An 18481-nucleotide genomic window follows, 5' to 3' on the forward strand; every position below is an offset into this window, starting at 1 on the left:
AGTGTTTTAAAAGGCGATCTAAAAGAACAAACTAATATTATTAAATATATGTAACCAAATGGAGTTAACAATTACTCGCATTATACACAGTGTGACTACGCCACTCCCAATTACAGGGTGGGAGACCTGAGTTGTTAATATTTAGTTAAGTTTCCCAAAGGTAAGTATTCAGTTGTGAATAGACAGAGAGGCTTTAACTACCAAATGATAATTTATTCCCAGTTAGGAGAATTGTACAAAGCATTTATATCTTTAATGGTTAAAACTATGTCCACATGCCACCCGATAGTAGATTGCATAGGGCCACTAAAAAGACAGATAAAATAGCTTGGCTAAGTTGCTGCACTGAAATGTACTCATTGGTTAAGCACACACACACACACACACGTACGCACGCACGCACGCACGCACGCGCTCACACACACACACACACACACACACACACACACACACACACACACACACACACACACACACACACACACAGGTTAACCACTGCAAATAAGCACAATAAACAGGCACGATAAACATACTCAGAGCCAAGTGCACTTGGCATTAACAACTCTTTACCTGCCATTGACGAGATTTCTCGTTTTTCTCCGCATGGCTCAGCCAGCCGTCGACGAGATTGACGAGATTTTTGAAAAAAGATAAAACGTTTTTTTTTTTTTTACTTTTTAAATTTTTCGTTTATCACAAAGGAAGCAGGAGATAACGCGATGCGAAGATTTTCTGCTCCATTCACTTCAATGTTAAAAAATAAACGGAGACAAAATTTACATTTTACCTATTTTTGCAATGTTATTCTCTGGCAGGGAAGGGGTTAGATTGTGTATATACTGGCAGTTAAAGAGTTAAAGATCACTGCAAATACAAACTCAAAGGCTAAAAAGCCATGAACACCACACAGTAAAGGGGCAGCAATCAATTAAGTGCAAATCTGCAGTATAACCATTAACCAAGTATATATCTGTCTCAGGTTGTAGCCTAATTAAACCTCTTGGTTTGGACAGGTTGTGATTTTCGTTTAAAGGACAACTTTGGTTTTTTACAACCAAGGTTTATATTTTAGCTTGTAATTAAAGTAATTAAAAGATGAGTGTTACATTTTTTTAATTTACTGCTTTCTATAGTTTTAGCAATTTTCGCGATATTTTTTACAGTGTGTGTCTAGTGGGCGGGGGCATTCTGTCCGGTGGTTAAATATGTCTTTTTTTACACAATAACCCAGCGTTTTCTTTATTAGTATTTACAGAAGCTTGTTTCTAGCCCCCAATAACTCACATCTGGCCATCAAAGACCACAGGACCTTTTTTATTGTGTAAAAAAGGCATATTTAGCCACCGGACAGAATGCCCCCGCCCACTGTAAAAAATATCGTGAAAATTGCTAAAACTATAGAAAGCAGTAAATGAAAAAAAAATAACACTCATCTTTTATTTACTTTAATTACAAGCTAAAATATAAACCTTGGTTGTAAAAAAACAAAGTTGTCCTTTAAAGCCACAGGGGTTATAGCACTGTATCTAAATACAGTGCAAAAGAATAAAAAACATAGCAGCATAAACTATAAAAACTAAACGGTAAAAAGAACAGCGGTTCGACTGTAAGGCACAATCTGTAATAAAAACAAACATTGAATTAGTTTCACGATTTACCCTGGTGCTATAGATGTTTTGCTGATGTTTGGTTGTAATCAGAATCAAATTCTGACTACAACTTCGACCTCAGCCAAACATTCACAAGAATACACCCAGTACCAGTAACATGCATTCAATGTACTTTAGAATATTTATCATGAAAGTTAACATACCCTATTAACAGGTGATCAGGGAATGCCCAGGGTGTTGGTGCAAACAGTGCACTCGGTCCTAGCACCTCCTGCATGATAAAATACACCAGCATGAGAACTCATTCATTTCATTCATAAAAACGGTTGTACTGTTGCAATGCAAAAGCCAGCCTACCTCCAGACCTGTGTATAAACGCACACACACACTCACACTGCAGGGCTCTAGTTCGGTGCTCTTTTACGCACGTCTAACAAAGAGATAAACATGTACATAAATAACTTGTAGAATGTCGAACATATTAAAATCCATGAACATGTTTGTGCTGTTGCAGTACAAAGTAAGCCTACCTTCGTCTCTCTAAGCCTGTGTGCAAACACACACACACACAAGCAGGGCTCTGTGCTCTAGTTGGAAAGTGCTGTACACTCAGTAACAAAATACTAAAATATTAGATTGGTGCCCGTTGGACACTGATCTAGAATAGACAATAGACATAACCATATACAGTATAGACAACAGACATATTTAGGAAATCCACACATCTGTGTATGTCTGTATATGTCTTTCCACATGTGCATGTCTTTATGTATGTTTGTCCACAGTTTATGCCTAGATATGGACATGACTGATGTCAAAGTACTGATGAGATAGATGACTGACATGATAGACTGGCTTCTATGTATTTCTAATAACCGGTACTGGACTAGTATTGAAAATAGTATTAACGACTGAGAGAGAGAGAAGGGCGTCTGAGAAAGATATTTATGTTAATGCCTCAGATAGTAGCAAAAACGAAGGCTTTCAAGACGTGCAGGTTTGTTGATATACTGTAAGGTCGCCATGGCTTCTCAATATGTTTGAGTGAGTCACTCCATATTTGGGCATTACTGATCTAGAACTCCATATATGGAGCGGAGCTGGCTGACACATCTAAGTGTGCCCTTCACATATGGAGCTGGCTGACACATGTACTGTGAGTATGACCTCCATATATGGAGCTGACTGACACAGTCTGACATCATGGTGATGTCGAAGAATCCCTCTGTTATTCCAATTCCCGCCAGACGGTATATATAAGAATCACAGTCTCAGATAGAGGCTAGATTCCATATGTGAACTCTATAATAACGTTATAATAGACTAACCGTTTAATTCCTGCATTTTTCGGACTCATTACAAATTGATAGTTGGGACTCGATTCAGTGTTTCAAAGACAAACAGTGAAACATGGCGAATGCAGGAAGCTCTGTAGTCTCACTGTGGACCGAAGTGAACCGCTGTGGACAGACAGGGGATTACACCCGGGCCATAAACTCTATCAAAACCATTCTGGACGAGGTCCAAGATGATACGACAGCCCTTCACTGTAAGATTGTGTGTCTTATCCAAAATGGCCACTTCAAAGAGGCATTGGATGTCATAAATGCCCACTCTGAGGTCTTTGCCAGTGACACCGTTGTTTTCGAGAAGAGTTACTGTGAATACCGGCTGAACAGAGTGGAAAGTGCCCTGAAGACCATTGAAGGTGCTTCTGAGCAGACTGACAAGTTGAAGGAGCTCTATGGCCAAGTTCTTTACAGACTGGAGCGCTATGAGGAATGCAAGGCTGTGTACACGGACCTGATCAGGAACTCCCTGGATAAATACGAGGAGAAGAGGAAGACCAACCTAGCTGCTGTAGTCGCCGCTCTGAGTCAGTGGGAGGAGGAAGAAGCCTCCCTGGACGATCTTGGCCTGCCTGAAACGACGTATGAGCTTTGCTACAATGCTGCCTGCACTCTTATTGGTCAAGGTCAGCCTATAGAGGCCCTCAATAAACTCCGACAAGCAGAAGAGCTTCGTAGAGCTTCCTTGAGTGAAGATTTGGATGTGACTGAGGAGGACATAGAGTCCAAGCTGGCTGTCATCCACTCACAGATGGCGTACATCATGCAGTTACAAGGCCGGCCAGAGGAGGCTCTGCAGCTCTACAACCAGGTCATCAAGCTCAAGCCGTTGGATGTGGGGCTGCTTGCCGTGACTGCCAACAACATCGTTACAATAAACAAGGACCAAAATGTGTTTGACTCAAAGAAGAAGGTGAAGCTAACGAATGCTGACGGTGTGGAGTACAAGCTGACCAAGAATCAGCTGCAGGCCATAGACTTTAATAAAGCCCTCCTTGCCATGTACAGCAACCAGGATGAACAGTGCAGGAAGCTGGCATCCAGCCTCCAGACGCAGAACCCAGGTCACCCCCGACCTGTGCTGATACAGGCGGCCCAACTGTGCAGGCAGAAACAGCACAGCGAGGCAATGGAGCTGCTGCAACAATTCTCCCATCAACATCCAGAGACTGCAGCCAGCATTAAACTGACGATGGCACAGCTGTACTTGATTCAAGGTCATGTTTCAAAAGCATGTGACGTCTTGCGGTCAATTGAAGATTTCAAGCACAAACCAGGAATGGTTTCAGCCCTGGTGACGTTGTACGCCCATGAGGAAGACATTGACAGTGCCGTCGATGTCTTCAGCCAAGCTCTTCAGTACTACCAAGCCGAGCAGCCCGTATCCCCGTCACACCTGGCAATAGTACGGGAAGCCGCCAATTTCAAGTTGAAGTACGGACGGAAAAAAGAGGCTATCTGTGATCTGGAGCTGCTTTGGAAGCAAAACACCAGCGACGTGCACACGTTGGCCCAGCTTATCCTGGCATATTCCTTGGTGGACACGGACAAAGCCAAGTCCCTGAGTAAGCACCTCCCATCCCCGGATGCTATGGCTTTCAACGTGGACGTGGACGAGCTGGAGAAGTCGCACGGCGGTGCAAACTACGTCAGGAAGAAGACCGCTAAAGTCACGGGAGAAACCCTGCCCAAAGAGCAGGAAGGCCAAGGCACTGTCAAAGTGACGAAGAAGAAAAAGAGAGGGAAATTGCCCAAGAACTTTGACCCCACATTGAGGCCTGACCCAGAGCGATGGCTGCCCCTGAGGGAGCGCTCCTACTACCGGGGAAAGAAGAAGGGCAAGAAGCAGGAGGAGTTGGTGGGCCGAGGAACGCAGGGAGCATCGGCAGCGGAGTGTGACCAGCTGGATGCCAGTAAGACAGCTAGCAGCCCCCCAACGTCTCCAAGACCAGGCCCTGCGTCCGGCTCTGCTACCACCAGTACTGGGGCCTCTCTCCGCCAGCAAAAACCTGCAGCCTCCTCAGGGGCTCCCCGAAACAAGAAGGTGCCCCAAAAGAAGAAAAAAGGAGGGGGGAAAGGAGGCTGGTGAGCAGCAGACACAAGGCCAGACTAGAGGGGGTAGAATAAATCTGACCCAGAGTCATTCATTGAGACACTCCCATAAACTTCTGTTTACATATAATATTCAATAATTGGTTTGGATTCTGTCGGGCAGAAACCTTCCATCTCCACATTTCAACTTTTTAATGTTTTTTTCATAAATGAATGCCCTACTTTACCTTACAAGAGTGTCACACTAAAGTAGCAAACATAGAATATATAATGGGGGTCCTTGAAGGTTTTGAAAACCACTGGGCTACGCTAAATGGAACAGAGCCTTTAGAATCATTGGTAACACCTGTGAAGGAATCTCTTTCCAATATGGCAGCTGTGCATAGGGCCCATTAAAATACGTACTGTACAGTATTGTGTGCGTTTCAGGGGCTTTACCTTGCCCTGCAACCTCTTGATTTGAGCTGTTGTTTTTAAAGCTGCAATCCAGAACGTATTTTAATGTTTAAATGTTTTAATCAATGTTGTTTTTGGAACCGTTTAAAAACAGGAAAGACCCTTTTGTTATATAAAAAAAAGAAGTCCTTGTTATTAACTGTTATTTCAGCTAGGCTATTTCTGCTAATAACGCAGATGACACGATGTTTGAGAACAGCAACGGTTGATAGGTTTGGTGCATTATCTGTGTCAATAGACGCTCTTTGAGCTTTGTGCACTTTGTGAGAAGATGATATCAACACTGCCGGTTGGAAACCTCATACAGTATTCCAAACTATTCCTTTTAATTATTTAAAAACAATAAAATTAAGACCTGAGGTTGATTCTACAAATGCCTTCTTAATCAGTAGTTCTCCAACTTTTTCGTAATTAAAAAATCACACCCTGTGTGAAGGAAGCGGTGCCTTTGGGGCGGGGCTTAACTCATTTCAGTTCGTCCCTATTGGTCGTCTGAGTCCACTTACCAAATGTGTACTTGGTAGCATGCTGCAAACTGCCATAATGGCTGTTTAAAGGCCAGCCAGTGGGCAGACAGAGGGGGCGGGGCTTAAGTAATTACAGTTCGTCCCTATTGGTGGTTTTAGTCCATGTGCAAAATTTGTACTCCGTAGCATGCTGCGAACTTGAGTTATGGCTGTTTAAAAAGGCCAGCCAATGGGCAGACTGAGGGGGCGGGGCTTAAGTAATTACAGTTCGTCCCTATTGGTGGTTTTAGTCCATGTGAAAAATTTGTACTCCGTAGCATGCTGCGAACTTGAGTTATGGCTGTTTAAAGGCCAGCCAATGGGAAGACAGAGGGGGCGGGGCTTCAACAATTCATGCTCGTCCCTATTGGTGGTCTAAGTCCACATATTAAATTTGGACTTGGTGGCATGCTGGAAACTGGAGTTATAGCTGTTTAAAAGCCCGTGCTCATACGGGCGGACGGACATAACATACGCTGGGGGGTCCCTGGACAGAGGGGGCGGGGCTTCAGCAATTCATGCTGGTCCCTATTGGTGGTCTAAGTCCACATACCAAATGTGGACTTGGTGGCATGCTGCAAACTGGAGTTATAGCTGTTTAAAATCCCGTGCTCATACGGGCGGACGGACATAACATACGCTGGGGGTCCCTGGACCCCGCTTTGATAACTTCATCAATTCATGCTCGTCCCTATTGGTGGTCTAAGTCCACATACCAAATGTGGACTTGGTGGCATGCTGCAAACTGGAGTTATAGCTGTTTAAAATCCCGTGCTCATTCATCCCAGGCTCAAACGGACAAACGGACAAAGTCATGTATAGAGCGGTTGGCACCGCTAAAAATAACACCCTGTGTGAAGGAAGCGGTGCCTTTGGGGCGGGGCTTAACTAATTTCAGTTCGTCCCTATTGGTGGTCTGAGTCCACTTACCAAATTTGTACTTGGTAGTATGCTGCAAACTGGAATAATGGCTGTTTAAAGCCCAGCCAATAGGAAGACAGAGGGGGCGGGGCTTAATTAATTTCAGTTTGTCCCTATTGGTGGTTTTAGTCCATGTACAAAATTTGTACTCCGTAGCATGCTGCGAACTGGAGTTATAGCTGTTTAAATGCCGTGCTCATACGCCGTGCTCATACGGACGTCAAGTGTGTGTGTGTGCGTGTGTTCGTGTGTGCGCATGTGTGCAGTATTGGCTTAACATGTTGTGAGCGTGTAGATCTGATATTGTCACTACTTTTGTGTGACACCTGTATGTATGTATGTATATAGTATGGCATACATTAAGAATAAAGAACAAAAAAAGTTGAAATATGGAAATACAAGGATTTTGCCCGACATCGACGATATCCAAAGCACTCCTCTGCAAAAAACTAAACAAAAACAAACACCTCAAGTCATTTGGAAATGTATAATTTATAATAATAAAGATAAAATGTATAAATTGTGATGTTAAAGCAGCATTATGTAACTTTCCTCTTTCTCTGATTTGAACCCGGTTTTCTGCGAAAGTGCTGAATTTCTTACCATTGAGTTAATAGAGCCTGCCTGCTTGCTCAGGGGATAAATTGAATATTGACTATCAGGTCAAAATCTGTGTCAGATCCTGTGTCTAGGTGAGACATGACCTTTGACACGATCTAAATGTCTCAATAGAAGAGCAGGGAGACAAAATACAACCACCCGAATTGTATAGATTATATTGTATTAACATACTCTACCATACAGATTGTATACGTTATGCAAGGGATAATTGACGGGTAGCTGTTAATTTAAAAAAAATCTATAATGACCAGCTACCCGTCAATTATCCCGTTTATTACACGGCTACTTGATAAATGAATTAATAAATTGATCCAAAAGTAACAACAAAACAAAGTATTTCCTTGCTTATGGCAATGAAAGTATTCCATAAGTGTTGCGCTGGGTGGACACGGTCGCCTCGGAAAACAGGCGGCTGATCAAATAGAATACATTTTTGGTTACTGCCTTGTCTATTTCTCGCTTCAAATGTTTACATGACATGGTGTGTTTGTTTACATGGCTGTCATGTTGCATAGAGCATTACATCAAGCAGCACATGTTGATATGAGCAGGTGCTCTGAGTCTTTGATTAGACAGCGGTCTGTTATTGAGCTCATTGGTCATTATCCAGAAATAACACGCCACTGAATTAAGCGATTGACCAATCAGAATCAAGCATTCAACCAAGCCGTGTAATATATTGTATTAACATACAGATTGTATAAGTTATATTGTATCGACATACTCTCCCATATAGATTGTACACAATTACCTTGTATTCACAAAAAAAATGTTACATAGTGCTGCTTTAACATTGAACAAGACATTGTCTAATAATAGTGCTTCCCAGTGATCTATGATATCATCTTGATGATGTCATATCTAGGGCATCAGTCTTCTCCAAATATGGACAGGCTCAGATCGTGGATCGATCTGAGATTATGAATTCACAAACTGAACAATATACACACACACACACACACACACACACACACACACACACACACACACACAGGACAGCTTGCCCTCCAGGAGTCACACCGTAAAAAAACATATTAACTAGAAAATGTGCTCCTCGGAGCACAGGTCTCCGCCAGTACTGTTCCTGATTAATCCTGTCTTACCTATTTATATTACATATTGTCACGTGTCACTTGACCAATGTTAGCTTGGCTGAGACGGAGACAAAAAATCACACCCCATTCATATTTAGAGTGATGGAAGTGATAGAAGCTCACTTCAAAAAATAATCTATATTTTTTGAAGTGAGCTTCCATCACTTCCATCACTCTAAATATGAATTTAGATATAAATATAGATATAAATATCACCACGCACTTCAAAAAATAATTCATATTTTTTGAAGTGCGTGGTGATATTTATAGGTTTTTATTTCATCATGCGTCTCGCTAGCCAATCAAAGCATTGGTGACCACATATTGTCACGTGTCACGTGAAGCTTGACCGATGTTAGCTTGGCTGAGACGGACACACGGACGGACGGACGGAGACGAAAACATACTCTCCACCATACTGGCGGAGACAATAAAATAAAATAAAATAAACATAATGAAAAACATTCACCCCCCTAGAAATGTATAATAACTAGAGGTTCTAGAGTTCACGCCTACGTTGCACTGCCGATCCGACTGATATGGCCATATATTGAGATCTGTGTATCTGTCGGTCCTTTTTTTATGGCCATAAATTGAGATACCTGATGTCATTACTATAAGCCAATAATGGGCATGGCCCCTTTTGTGGCCATATATGGAGATGAGTGATTTGTTTGTGCCTGATGCCATGATGACACATTGACAACACACTCCATATTTGGGCGTAGCTGCTTTGGGAACTCCTTAGTATATAGTTATGGCTGAGTCATGGTGACATGAGTGTGATGGCGTGGTCCAACCGCCCACCTGTCCTCCCTTAAGCCAATTTTAATATAATAGGAGTAGTGTATTTTATTATTATTATTATTATTAGTAACTTTTATTTGAATAATAACAAATGAGAATGTAGAATAATTAAGCGTTTAACATAGCCTATTGATAATATAAACTTTATGTTTTATCAACCGTCATTGACATTTTCAGATTCTTCTTTAAGAAGAAGTTATTAGTTAACATTCTTTGAAAAGTCCTGCTTTTTTCCCATTCCAAGTGGCTATGACTGCCTTCCAAAGTTTGCGGGTCCTGGGTAGACAACCCGGCCTGGCGGAGATCTACGCCCTGAGGAGGACTGGTCTGGTTAAGGCAATCAATTCTGCATGTTTCAGGCCTTCAGTAACTGTTGTCTTGCCTTCAATTTAATATTGCATCAATACGAACGATATATTGCCAGACTGTCTCTCTCTCTTCATCTCTATCTCTCTCTCGCGCGCGCGCTCTCGCTGTCGTAGATTGTGGTGGCATGTCCGCTACGTCGACCTGGTCGCTTGTTTCACTCACATAATCTGGAGCTAACTATATTCATAGTTGCGGGTTGCTTTTGTTTGGTCTTGTTTCTGAAGTGTAGTTGCTATATTTATTTGAAAATAGCTGATGTAATAGGGTTCAAGTGGTAAAACTGGTCGCTACTTTTGAGCTTGTTGGCAACACCGGAGCTGCCCAAACACCAAACCCCAAACACCCACATGTGCGCGAAAAGCTGCAAATGTATAGTGAATGTTGTTTTATTTGTCCTTTTAGGATCACAGTGTGGAACAGAACAGAACTGTGTATTTGTTGGCATGGCAACAGAAGACCTTGATGTTTGTGACTTGGTGGAGACCATGATGAGCCTTGGGACAGACATAGAGGAGAGTGGAAGGGTAGGATTATGTTGCCTATATCAGTCTCTGTGTACATTGTATATTATTATAATATCATTATAACTTTGCATAAATGTGTCTATAAGTTGTGAGTGTGTCTATAAGTTGTGATAAGTTGTGAGTGTAAACACGTGTGTGTGTGTGTGTGTGTGTGTGTGTGTGTGTGTGTGTGTGTGTGTGTGTGTGTGTGTGTGTGTGTGTGTGTGTGTGTGTGTGTGTTCTGTGCAGTTTAAACACACATGATGTGTTGCATATACTGTATACAGTAAGGTGTGTATTAATGTTGTGTACAGTTGTTGGAGAACATGACGGATGTGGTGAGGAAAGGCATCCTGGAAGCAGAACTCCAGCTGCAAAAAGCCAACCAGGACAAGCTGATGGAAGAGGTGTGTGTGTGTGTGTGTGTGTGTGTGTGTGTGTGTGTGTGTGTGTGTGAGTGTTTGTGCGTGTGTATACATCAGTATATCAGTGTTTTATATCTGAGCCAATCCCTCTATAAATGCACACATCTGCATATTTTGTCCTTCATGTATCTTGAGAATCGTCCGCCTGATTGACTTCAAACTGTAAACTGTGTGGTGTGTGTGTGTGTGTGTGTGTGTGTGTGTGTGTGTGTGTGTGTGTGTGTGTGTGTGTGTGTGTGTGTGTGTGTGTGTGTGTGTGTGTGTGTGTGTGTGTGTGTGTGTGTGTGTGTGTGTGTGTGTGTGCGTGCGTGCGTGCGTGCGTGCGTGCGTTCTCAGGGCATGTTGAGACAGCTCCCCCTAGTGGGCTCCGTGATGAACTGGTTTTCTCCAGTAGAGAGCTCCATAATGGGCAGGACCTTCAACCTTAGTGCAGGTACTGTGTGTGCGTGTGTGTGCATGCGTGCAAGTAATCTTATTGCGGATGATTAGGATGGAGCAGTGAACTAGCTTGTTGATACCTGTGTAAATAATGTTAATCTAATAATCTATTCAGTTTGTTTGTTCTGACCATTTGATATTGAAACTAAAACAAAAAAAATATATACCTTTTTTCTGAAGAACATTAATATGATTTTGCATGTTTTGTGATAAGCACTTCATACTAGGGCATTCACGACTGCTGAATTTTAATAGTCATCGACTACTAACACAAAGTAGTCGACTAGTTGTCATCAGTGGTGGAAAAAGTACACAAATGTTTTACTTAAAATTTACTTGAGTAAAATATTGGTATCAAAATGTGTCGCGATTATATCGTCGCGTGCGATTATATCTACAAAGTAACTATTTACTAAAGTTTTCAAATATTTGTAGTGGAGTAAAAGTACAATATTTGCCTCTGAGATGTAGTGGAGTAGAAATAAAAGTATTGACAATTGGAAATACTCCAGTAAAGTAAAAGTACCTCAAAATTTTACTTAAGTACAGTACTTGAGTAAATGTACTTAGTTACTTTACACCACTGGTTGTCATCCAATACCACTTGTCAATGTCAAATGACACCTATGCTTTCCCGGTTTTAATTGGTTCAGGGAACAATTTTGTTTCAATAATGAAAATAATAATAATTAACACATCCTCTATTACTTTGACTAGCGCCCGCGCCCACTTGGCAGCGCATATCAGTGGCGTAGCCAGTGGGGCCATGGCTTGGTCAGTAAAGACCCTGTAGCGCGTCTGATATGTGGCATAGAGGGGCGGATTTTAAATCTCCAGAGAAAACATCCGTGGGCTACCATTGGTTCAGCGATCTGCGCGCCCACCCTGCGCCCCTCCTCCTCCCCCAATGTGCAGTATTGAGAGCCCTGACGTCACAGCATTTGGAGTGATGGCCACTGCACTCTGGTTGGTTGGAATACACCTAGGGCCCAGGTAGAACCCACTTATAGCCCACATGGGCATCCCAGTTAAGACCCACCTTGGCCCCACATAGAATTGCCTAGGTGGGGCCCACCTAAGGCCCGTTTCGGTGGTCACAAACGGTGCTAGGGTGACCACCTCATTTGGTAGCATGCAGGGGCCTTAAGCAGCAGTAACACAAGCTTAACACAGTAGAACCGAAATTAGCAGAAATTATTACTACATTAACGGCTAACAGCTAACGGCTCATGTTAAGCACCCCTGGGCACTAAGCATTGAAATACAATGATCGCTATCACAGTAGTGGACATAAACATGCTTTACATTAGTAGGAGGCTGCAGTGACCTCAAAGTCTTGAAAATATGAATGACAGGGCGATTTATTATAGAAATTACGGTGATTGTGCTGTCCAGCTGGGCTCGCAGAACAATCATGGAGGCCAGCCGTTGCTGCGTCAGTGCGTCTGACTGTAATGGCGGCAGCGAGCTATCTGAGCGAGTACTTGATGCTGCTGTCTGGAAACTGCCCTAAGCATGACACGACCAATGAGAGTTAGCGCTTAGGTTGTTGCTAAGATACGGTGTATGGCACATAGCGTCTCTGCCCCATAGCTTGTAGATCTCGCGAACATGATTGGCTGTTAAACGGACCATCCGGAAGTAAATTGCGGGCTGTGGAAGTGATTTGCATAAGTATTGGGGCATAATGTGTTTCATATTAATTGTACATCGTGCAAGTACAGTAACGGTATGGGAAGCAGCTGCTGTTACAGGCAGAATATTGTGGAATTTTGGGGGAAAATATGGAGTTAGTTGGGCCATGTGTCTGCTTGGAGACTGGCCCCATACACTCGTGTACACTCCATGAGTGTGGCCGCCAATTATGGTAGCAGGACTAGTGGTTATAGTAGTCGACTAGTTGGTCAAACCCCTACTTCACTCCCATTTTCAATAATTGGTCCTCACTAATGTATATTATAAGATGGCTTAATTTCTGTCTACTCTTCTCATTGGTGGGCTGTGGACTATTCAGAAACATGCCTACCGATGACTATTACCTTGGAATAGATGGGGATTCCAGGATAATAGAAACTACAGCCTTTCTCTACCTGGAAAGTTAGCATGCTGAAATAGAAGCTATTGATAACAAATAAATGAAATAAATTCTTGTTTGAAATGTCTGAACTGTCCACAGCCCTCTGAGGCAGTGAGTAGACAGAAATGGTGGCATCTTATAATGAGCATTAGTGAGGACCATTTATAGGACGATAAGGTTGCGATGGTTGAGGGTCCCGTCTAACGACTGGAACAATAATATTTCTAGCACGATCCGCCATTGCAGAGTGGAAAATGGCTTGTTTTCACCACTGTAAAAAAGTATGGAGATATGGACCAGTCCATTCCATTTTACATGGTCCTAGGATCATTCCTAAGTTGCGTGAGAATCAGAATCAGGTTTATTGTCACATCACAGGTTTACAAGGTAAAAAAGTGGGTGAAATTTGTTTTCGTACATTGTTCCCAGAGCGTCCCTTTTGGAAAAGAAAAAAACCTGGCCGTTTTTGGCACTCAATGTTAATATGTTGCTGGGAGGTTGTATGGCTGATACGACATCAATGGGTGTGTTCGTCGCTGTCGGGTGGAAACCTCATATGTCCAACATTACTTTTCAGGATTCAAATGGAAAAATAGCACAAAGATTTTGTATTAAATATAATATTTCTTTGTGTGACATTGTAGTTTGATGAAGTAGGGCATTCATTTATGAAAAAAAAACATACAATATGGAGATAAGAGGTTTCTATTTGAGGTTTCTATTTTTCTATTTTCGATACATGGTTGACGATACAATACATGGACGATATTGGTTCATTCATGGCGATACGATACGATTCAATGATTTAAAATCGATACAGTAACTAATATATTTAGCAAAGAAATTAAATCTGTGTGAAACGTGTGTATAGTGCAGGTTTTTTTAAGGGAAACATTTATTATTATGGATATAAATACGTAAACAAAGTGATTCTCTGGCAAATACATGGACATTGTATTTGAACACATATGGACAAACCCACACCTTGACATGAACGCAGAGATTACACACATTTATCGATAGACCAAGTGTAGCTATATGGAATGGAAAAGTAATTGAACCCCTCTTTTTCTTTTTTCTTCTTAAAATCGCTAAATACAATGCACTAGTACTTAGTATTGATATAATTGATTATTTGCATTGCAAAACGATACGATAAGATACAAAGTCAAACAATACGATATGTTGCTGTTTACATATTGATATACTTTGATTGTTGAAATTCAAATTGATATTTCGATGCAGTTACTGTATCTTATGTTAATATGTTGCTGTGGTGTTGTTGTCCACAGGTTGTCTAGACTCCACAGAGTCCACCTACAACACCAAAGCTCAGATGGGCAGACTGGCACCTCAATCTACACCCACCTCATCCAATAAGAGACTGTCAGGTACACTATCTACACCCACCTCATCCAATAAGAGACTGCCAGGTAGGTACACTATCTACACTCACCTCCTCCAATAAGAGACTGTCAGGTACACTCCTACACCCACCTCCTCTAATAAGAGACTGTCAGGTACACTATCTACACCCACCCCCTCCAATAAGAGACTGTCAGGTACACTATCTACACCCACCTCATCCAATAAGAGACTGTCAGGTACACAATCTACACCCACCTCGTCCAATAAGAGACTGTCAGGTACACTATCTACACCCACCTCCTCCAATAAGAGACTGTCAGGTACACTACAGTGGGGCAAAAAAGTATTTAGTCAGCCACCATTGTGCAAGTTCTCCCACTTAAAAAGATGAGAGAGGCCTGTAATTGTCATCATAGTTATACATCAACTATGAGAGACAAAATTAGGAAAAAGAATCCAGAAAATCACTTTGTCTGATTTTTAAAGGAGCTACACCATGAATTTAAAAAATAATAATAATATTTGATATCATATTGTTTATGTCCCTCAAACATTTTTCAAAAGGTTTGAGCCTAAATCAAGCCTCAGATATACTCATTCCAACTAACTTCTCTCTGGCTTATAAAGCACTTTCACCTGCAATACCACATTGTCCTGTTTGGCACGGGGCGCTATTGAGCCAGTTTGTATGCATGTCATGTCCTGGTTCTGTGTGGAAAAAGTAAAAAAATAAAATAAGAAAAAATGTAAAAAAAAAAAAAAAAATGAAAAAAAAAAAAATTTAATTTATTTTTAGATTTTTTTTTGGGGGTTAGAACTGAAAAACGGGAGGAATTGTTCCCAGGCGTGACGTAGGGTGGGGGAACAAATCTGACGGACTGTTTTCAGACCAATTTACATGAAAACCACAGATAGCCTATGAAAGTCTGCATGCTCGAAGTCGGGTATTTGTTGGAACAGAAGAGAGGTGGGGGAGACCAAAAACACACAAAAATTAAGAAAAAGTTAAAATTCATGGTGTAGACCCTTTAAAGAATTTATTTGCAAATGATGAGGAAAATAAGTATTTGGTCAATAACAAAAGTTCATCTCAATACTTTGTTATATACCCTTTGTTGGCAATGACAGAGGTCAAACGTTTTCTGTAAGTCTTCACAAGGTTACCACACACTGTTGCTGGTATGTTGGCCCATTCCTCCATGCAGATCTCCTCTAGAGCAGTGATGTTTCGGGGCTGCCGCTGGGCAACACAGACTTTCAACTCCCTCCAAATATTTTCTATGGGGTTGAGATCTGGAGACTGGCTAGGCCACTCCAGGACCTTGAAATGCTTCTTACGAAGCCACTCCTTCGTTGCCCGGGCGGTGTGTTTGGGATCATGGTCATGGTGAAAGACCTAGCCACGTTTCATCTTCAATGCCCTTGCTGATGGAAGGAGGTTTTCACTCAAAATCTCACGATACATGGCCCCATTCATTATTCCCTTTACACGGATCAGTCGTCCTGGTCCCTTTGCAGAAAAACAGCCCCAAAGCATTATGTTTCCACCCCCATGCTTCACAGTAGGTATGGTGTTCTTTGGTTGCAACTCAGCATTCTTTCTCCTCCAAACACGAGAAGTTGAGTTTCTACCAAAAAGTTCTATTTTGGTTTCATCTGACCATATGACATTCTCCCAATCCTCTTCTGGATCATCCAAATGCTCTCTAGCAAACCTCAGACGGGCCTGGACATCTACTGGCTTAAGCAGGGGGACACGTCTGGCACTACAGGATTTGAGTCCCTGGCGGCGTAGTGTGTTACTGATGGTAGCCTTTGTTACTTTGGTCCCAGCTCTCTGCAGGTCATTCACTAAGTCCCCCTGTGTGGTTCTGGGATTTTTGCTCACCGTTCTTAAAAAAAAAAAAAAAAATTTGATCCTACGGGGTGAGATCTTGCGTGGAGGAATGGGCCAAAATACCAGCAACAGTGCGTGGTAACCTTGTGAAGACTTACAGAAAACGTTTGACCTCTGTCATTGCCAACAAAGGGTATATAACAAAGTATTGAGATGAACTTTTGTTATTGACCAAATACTTATTTTCCTCATAATTTGCAAATAAATTCTTTAAAAATCAGACAATGTGATTTTCTGGATTTTTTTTCCTAATTTTGTCTCTCATAGTTGATGCATAACTATGATGAAAATTACAGGCCTCTCTCATCTTTTTAAGTGGGAGAACTTGCACAATGGTGGCTGACTAAATACTTTTTTGCCCCACTGTATCTAAACTCACCTCATCCAATTAGAGACTGTCAGGTACACTATCTACACCCACCTCATCCAATAATAGACTGTCAGGTACACTATCTACACCCACCTCATCCAATAAGAGACTGTCAGGTACACTATCTACACCCACCTCCTCCAATAAGAGACTGTCAGGTACACTACTGCTGCTCCAAACCTGCTCATCGGCCAACCCGGCCACTCTACCCCTGAGCCACTGCCGCCCCTTAGGTTAGGGTTAGGGATAGGGTTATGGCCAGTTATAGAATAGTTTACCCGTACCACCTACACCAGACATGAGAAACAGCTAAACAGCTTCCACCTGCGTTGCATCCTGGAAATCTCTTGGCATGATAAAGTTCCCAACACAGTAGTTCTGAAACGTAGTGCTCACTCCACCAGCATGTTCACCATGCTGAGCCTGCGCCGCCTCAGCTGGCTTGGCCATGTCCACAGGATGGACCCCAGCCGGCTCCCCAGAGCGGTCCTGTACAGTGAGCTGTGAACAGGCTCCAGACCTCTCGGTCGCCCACGCTTCCGCTTCAAGGACGTTTGCAAACGTGATATGAAGCAGGCAGCCATTGACCACAAAAACTGGGAGGAAGCTGCAAAAGACTGTGGCGTTTGGAGGCAGACTGTCGCTACAGGAACTCGCCGTGCCGAGGAAAGGCACATCTCTTGCTGCAGGCGAAGAGACAGAAGAGGAAACTGCTTGAAGCAGCCCCCACTCCAGTGCCAGACCCCTCTCCATTCGTCTGCTCCATTTGCCTTTGACAAAATATGGGTCAAAACATGGGTAATTGTGGTATATAAGTCTCCCCAAAAATCGGGATCAGCATTGGACACTCAAATATGTCATGGGCTCTAATAATGGACCAATAGCACGGCACCAAGAAGACAACGTTGTCTTGTAAATGTAGTCAGTGCCTTGTCTTTCTTTTCCCAAAGGTCAGAGGTTATTCCGGCGCTCGGTAGCAGCGTTGGATTCCACCAGTGAGACGAGCTCTGTTGAACACACTGAGGAGCTGACCAAGAAACCACCCACCCCCTCCCCCTCTGTCCCAGAGGTTAGCACACTTCTGAATGTTTCATTCACTTTTTAGTTCATTTCATTTTTCCATTTCAGCTTAGTTGTAATTATGATTTGTTTTTAAGCCTGTTTGCTAGTCTAGTTTTTATGTTGTTGCTGTTGCAGAAACCTTGTATCTCCACATTTCTTTTTATGTTTTGTTGTAAAATTGCCCTACTTCAGCTTACAGGAGTGTCACACAAGAATTGTGAAAATAACGGCTCGCAAAGCGAGGCGTTGTGAGCTTGTAGATCTGTTATTTTCAAAAACACGTCAAACATGTCATTGGCACGTTGTACCCTAGCGGTAAAACACGTGAAACAGGTCAATGGCACTCAATGAGTTAACTCTTTGACTGTCATTGAGTATTTTCATAATATGCTCACCCAGTGGCAGCAATTTTCACAGAAATGTTATATCCATTATAATCCATCATCTGGCCGTGTTTATAAACACACACGATCCATCCACCAACCAAAGGGTTACGTGTTCAGAGGCGAGCTGTGTGAGTTAGTTTTCACCAGCGCAAACAGGCTGCAGGCACCAT

At 42.4% G+C, this 18481-nt stretch overlaps 2 protein-coding genes across 4 annotated transcripts in view; both read left to right on the top strand.

Moving 5' to 3' along the window:
* pdxdc1 (pyridoxal-dependent decarboxylase domain containing 1) overlaps positions 1–18481 on the top strand; it is a 75371-nt gene that overhangs the window by 53629 nt on the left and 3261 nt on the right. Inside the window, exons 20-24 of one of the 3 annotated variants that reach the window (XM_084072509.1) lie at positions 10188–10309; positions 10603–10695; positions 11050–11146; positions 14521–14661; positions 17814–17932. In XM_084072509.1, the coding sequence (XP_083928635.1) occupies positions 10188–10309; positions 10603–10695; positions 11050–11146; positions 14521–14661; positions 17814–17932 (572 nt within the window). The remainder of the gene's footprint in view (positions 1–10187; positions 10310–10602; positions 10696–11049; positions 11147–14520; positions 14662–17813; positions 17933–18481) is intronic. The other 2 variants (XM_084072510.1, XM_084072511.1) reach the window with 2 other exon arrangements.
* Positions 3021–5048, top strand: LOC311056120 (signal recognition particle subunit SRP72-like; the record flags this gene model as incomplete). Its single annotated transcript, XM_084072513.1, has 1 exon — positions 3021–5048. One exon carries the CDS (start codon positions 3021–3023, stop codon positions 5046–5048), a length of 2028 nt encoding a protein of 675 aa, XP_083928639.1.

Source organism: Gymnoscopelus microlampas, assembly GCF_963454915.1.
Source record: "Gymnoscopelus microlampas genome assembly, chromosome: 11".
Lineage (NCBI taxonomy): Eukaryota > Metazoa > Chordata > Actinopteri > Myctophiformes > Myctophidae > Gymnoscopelus > Gymnoscopelus microlampas.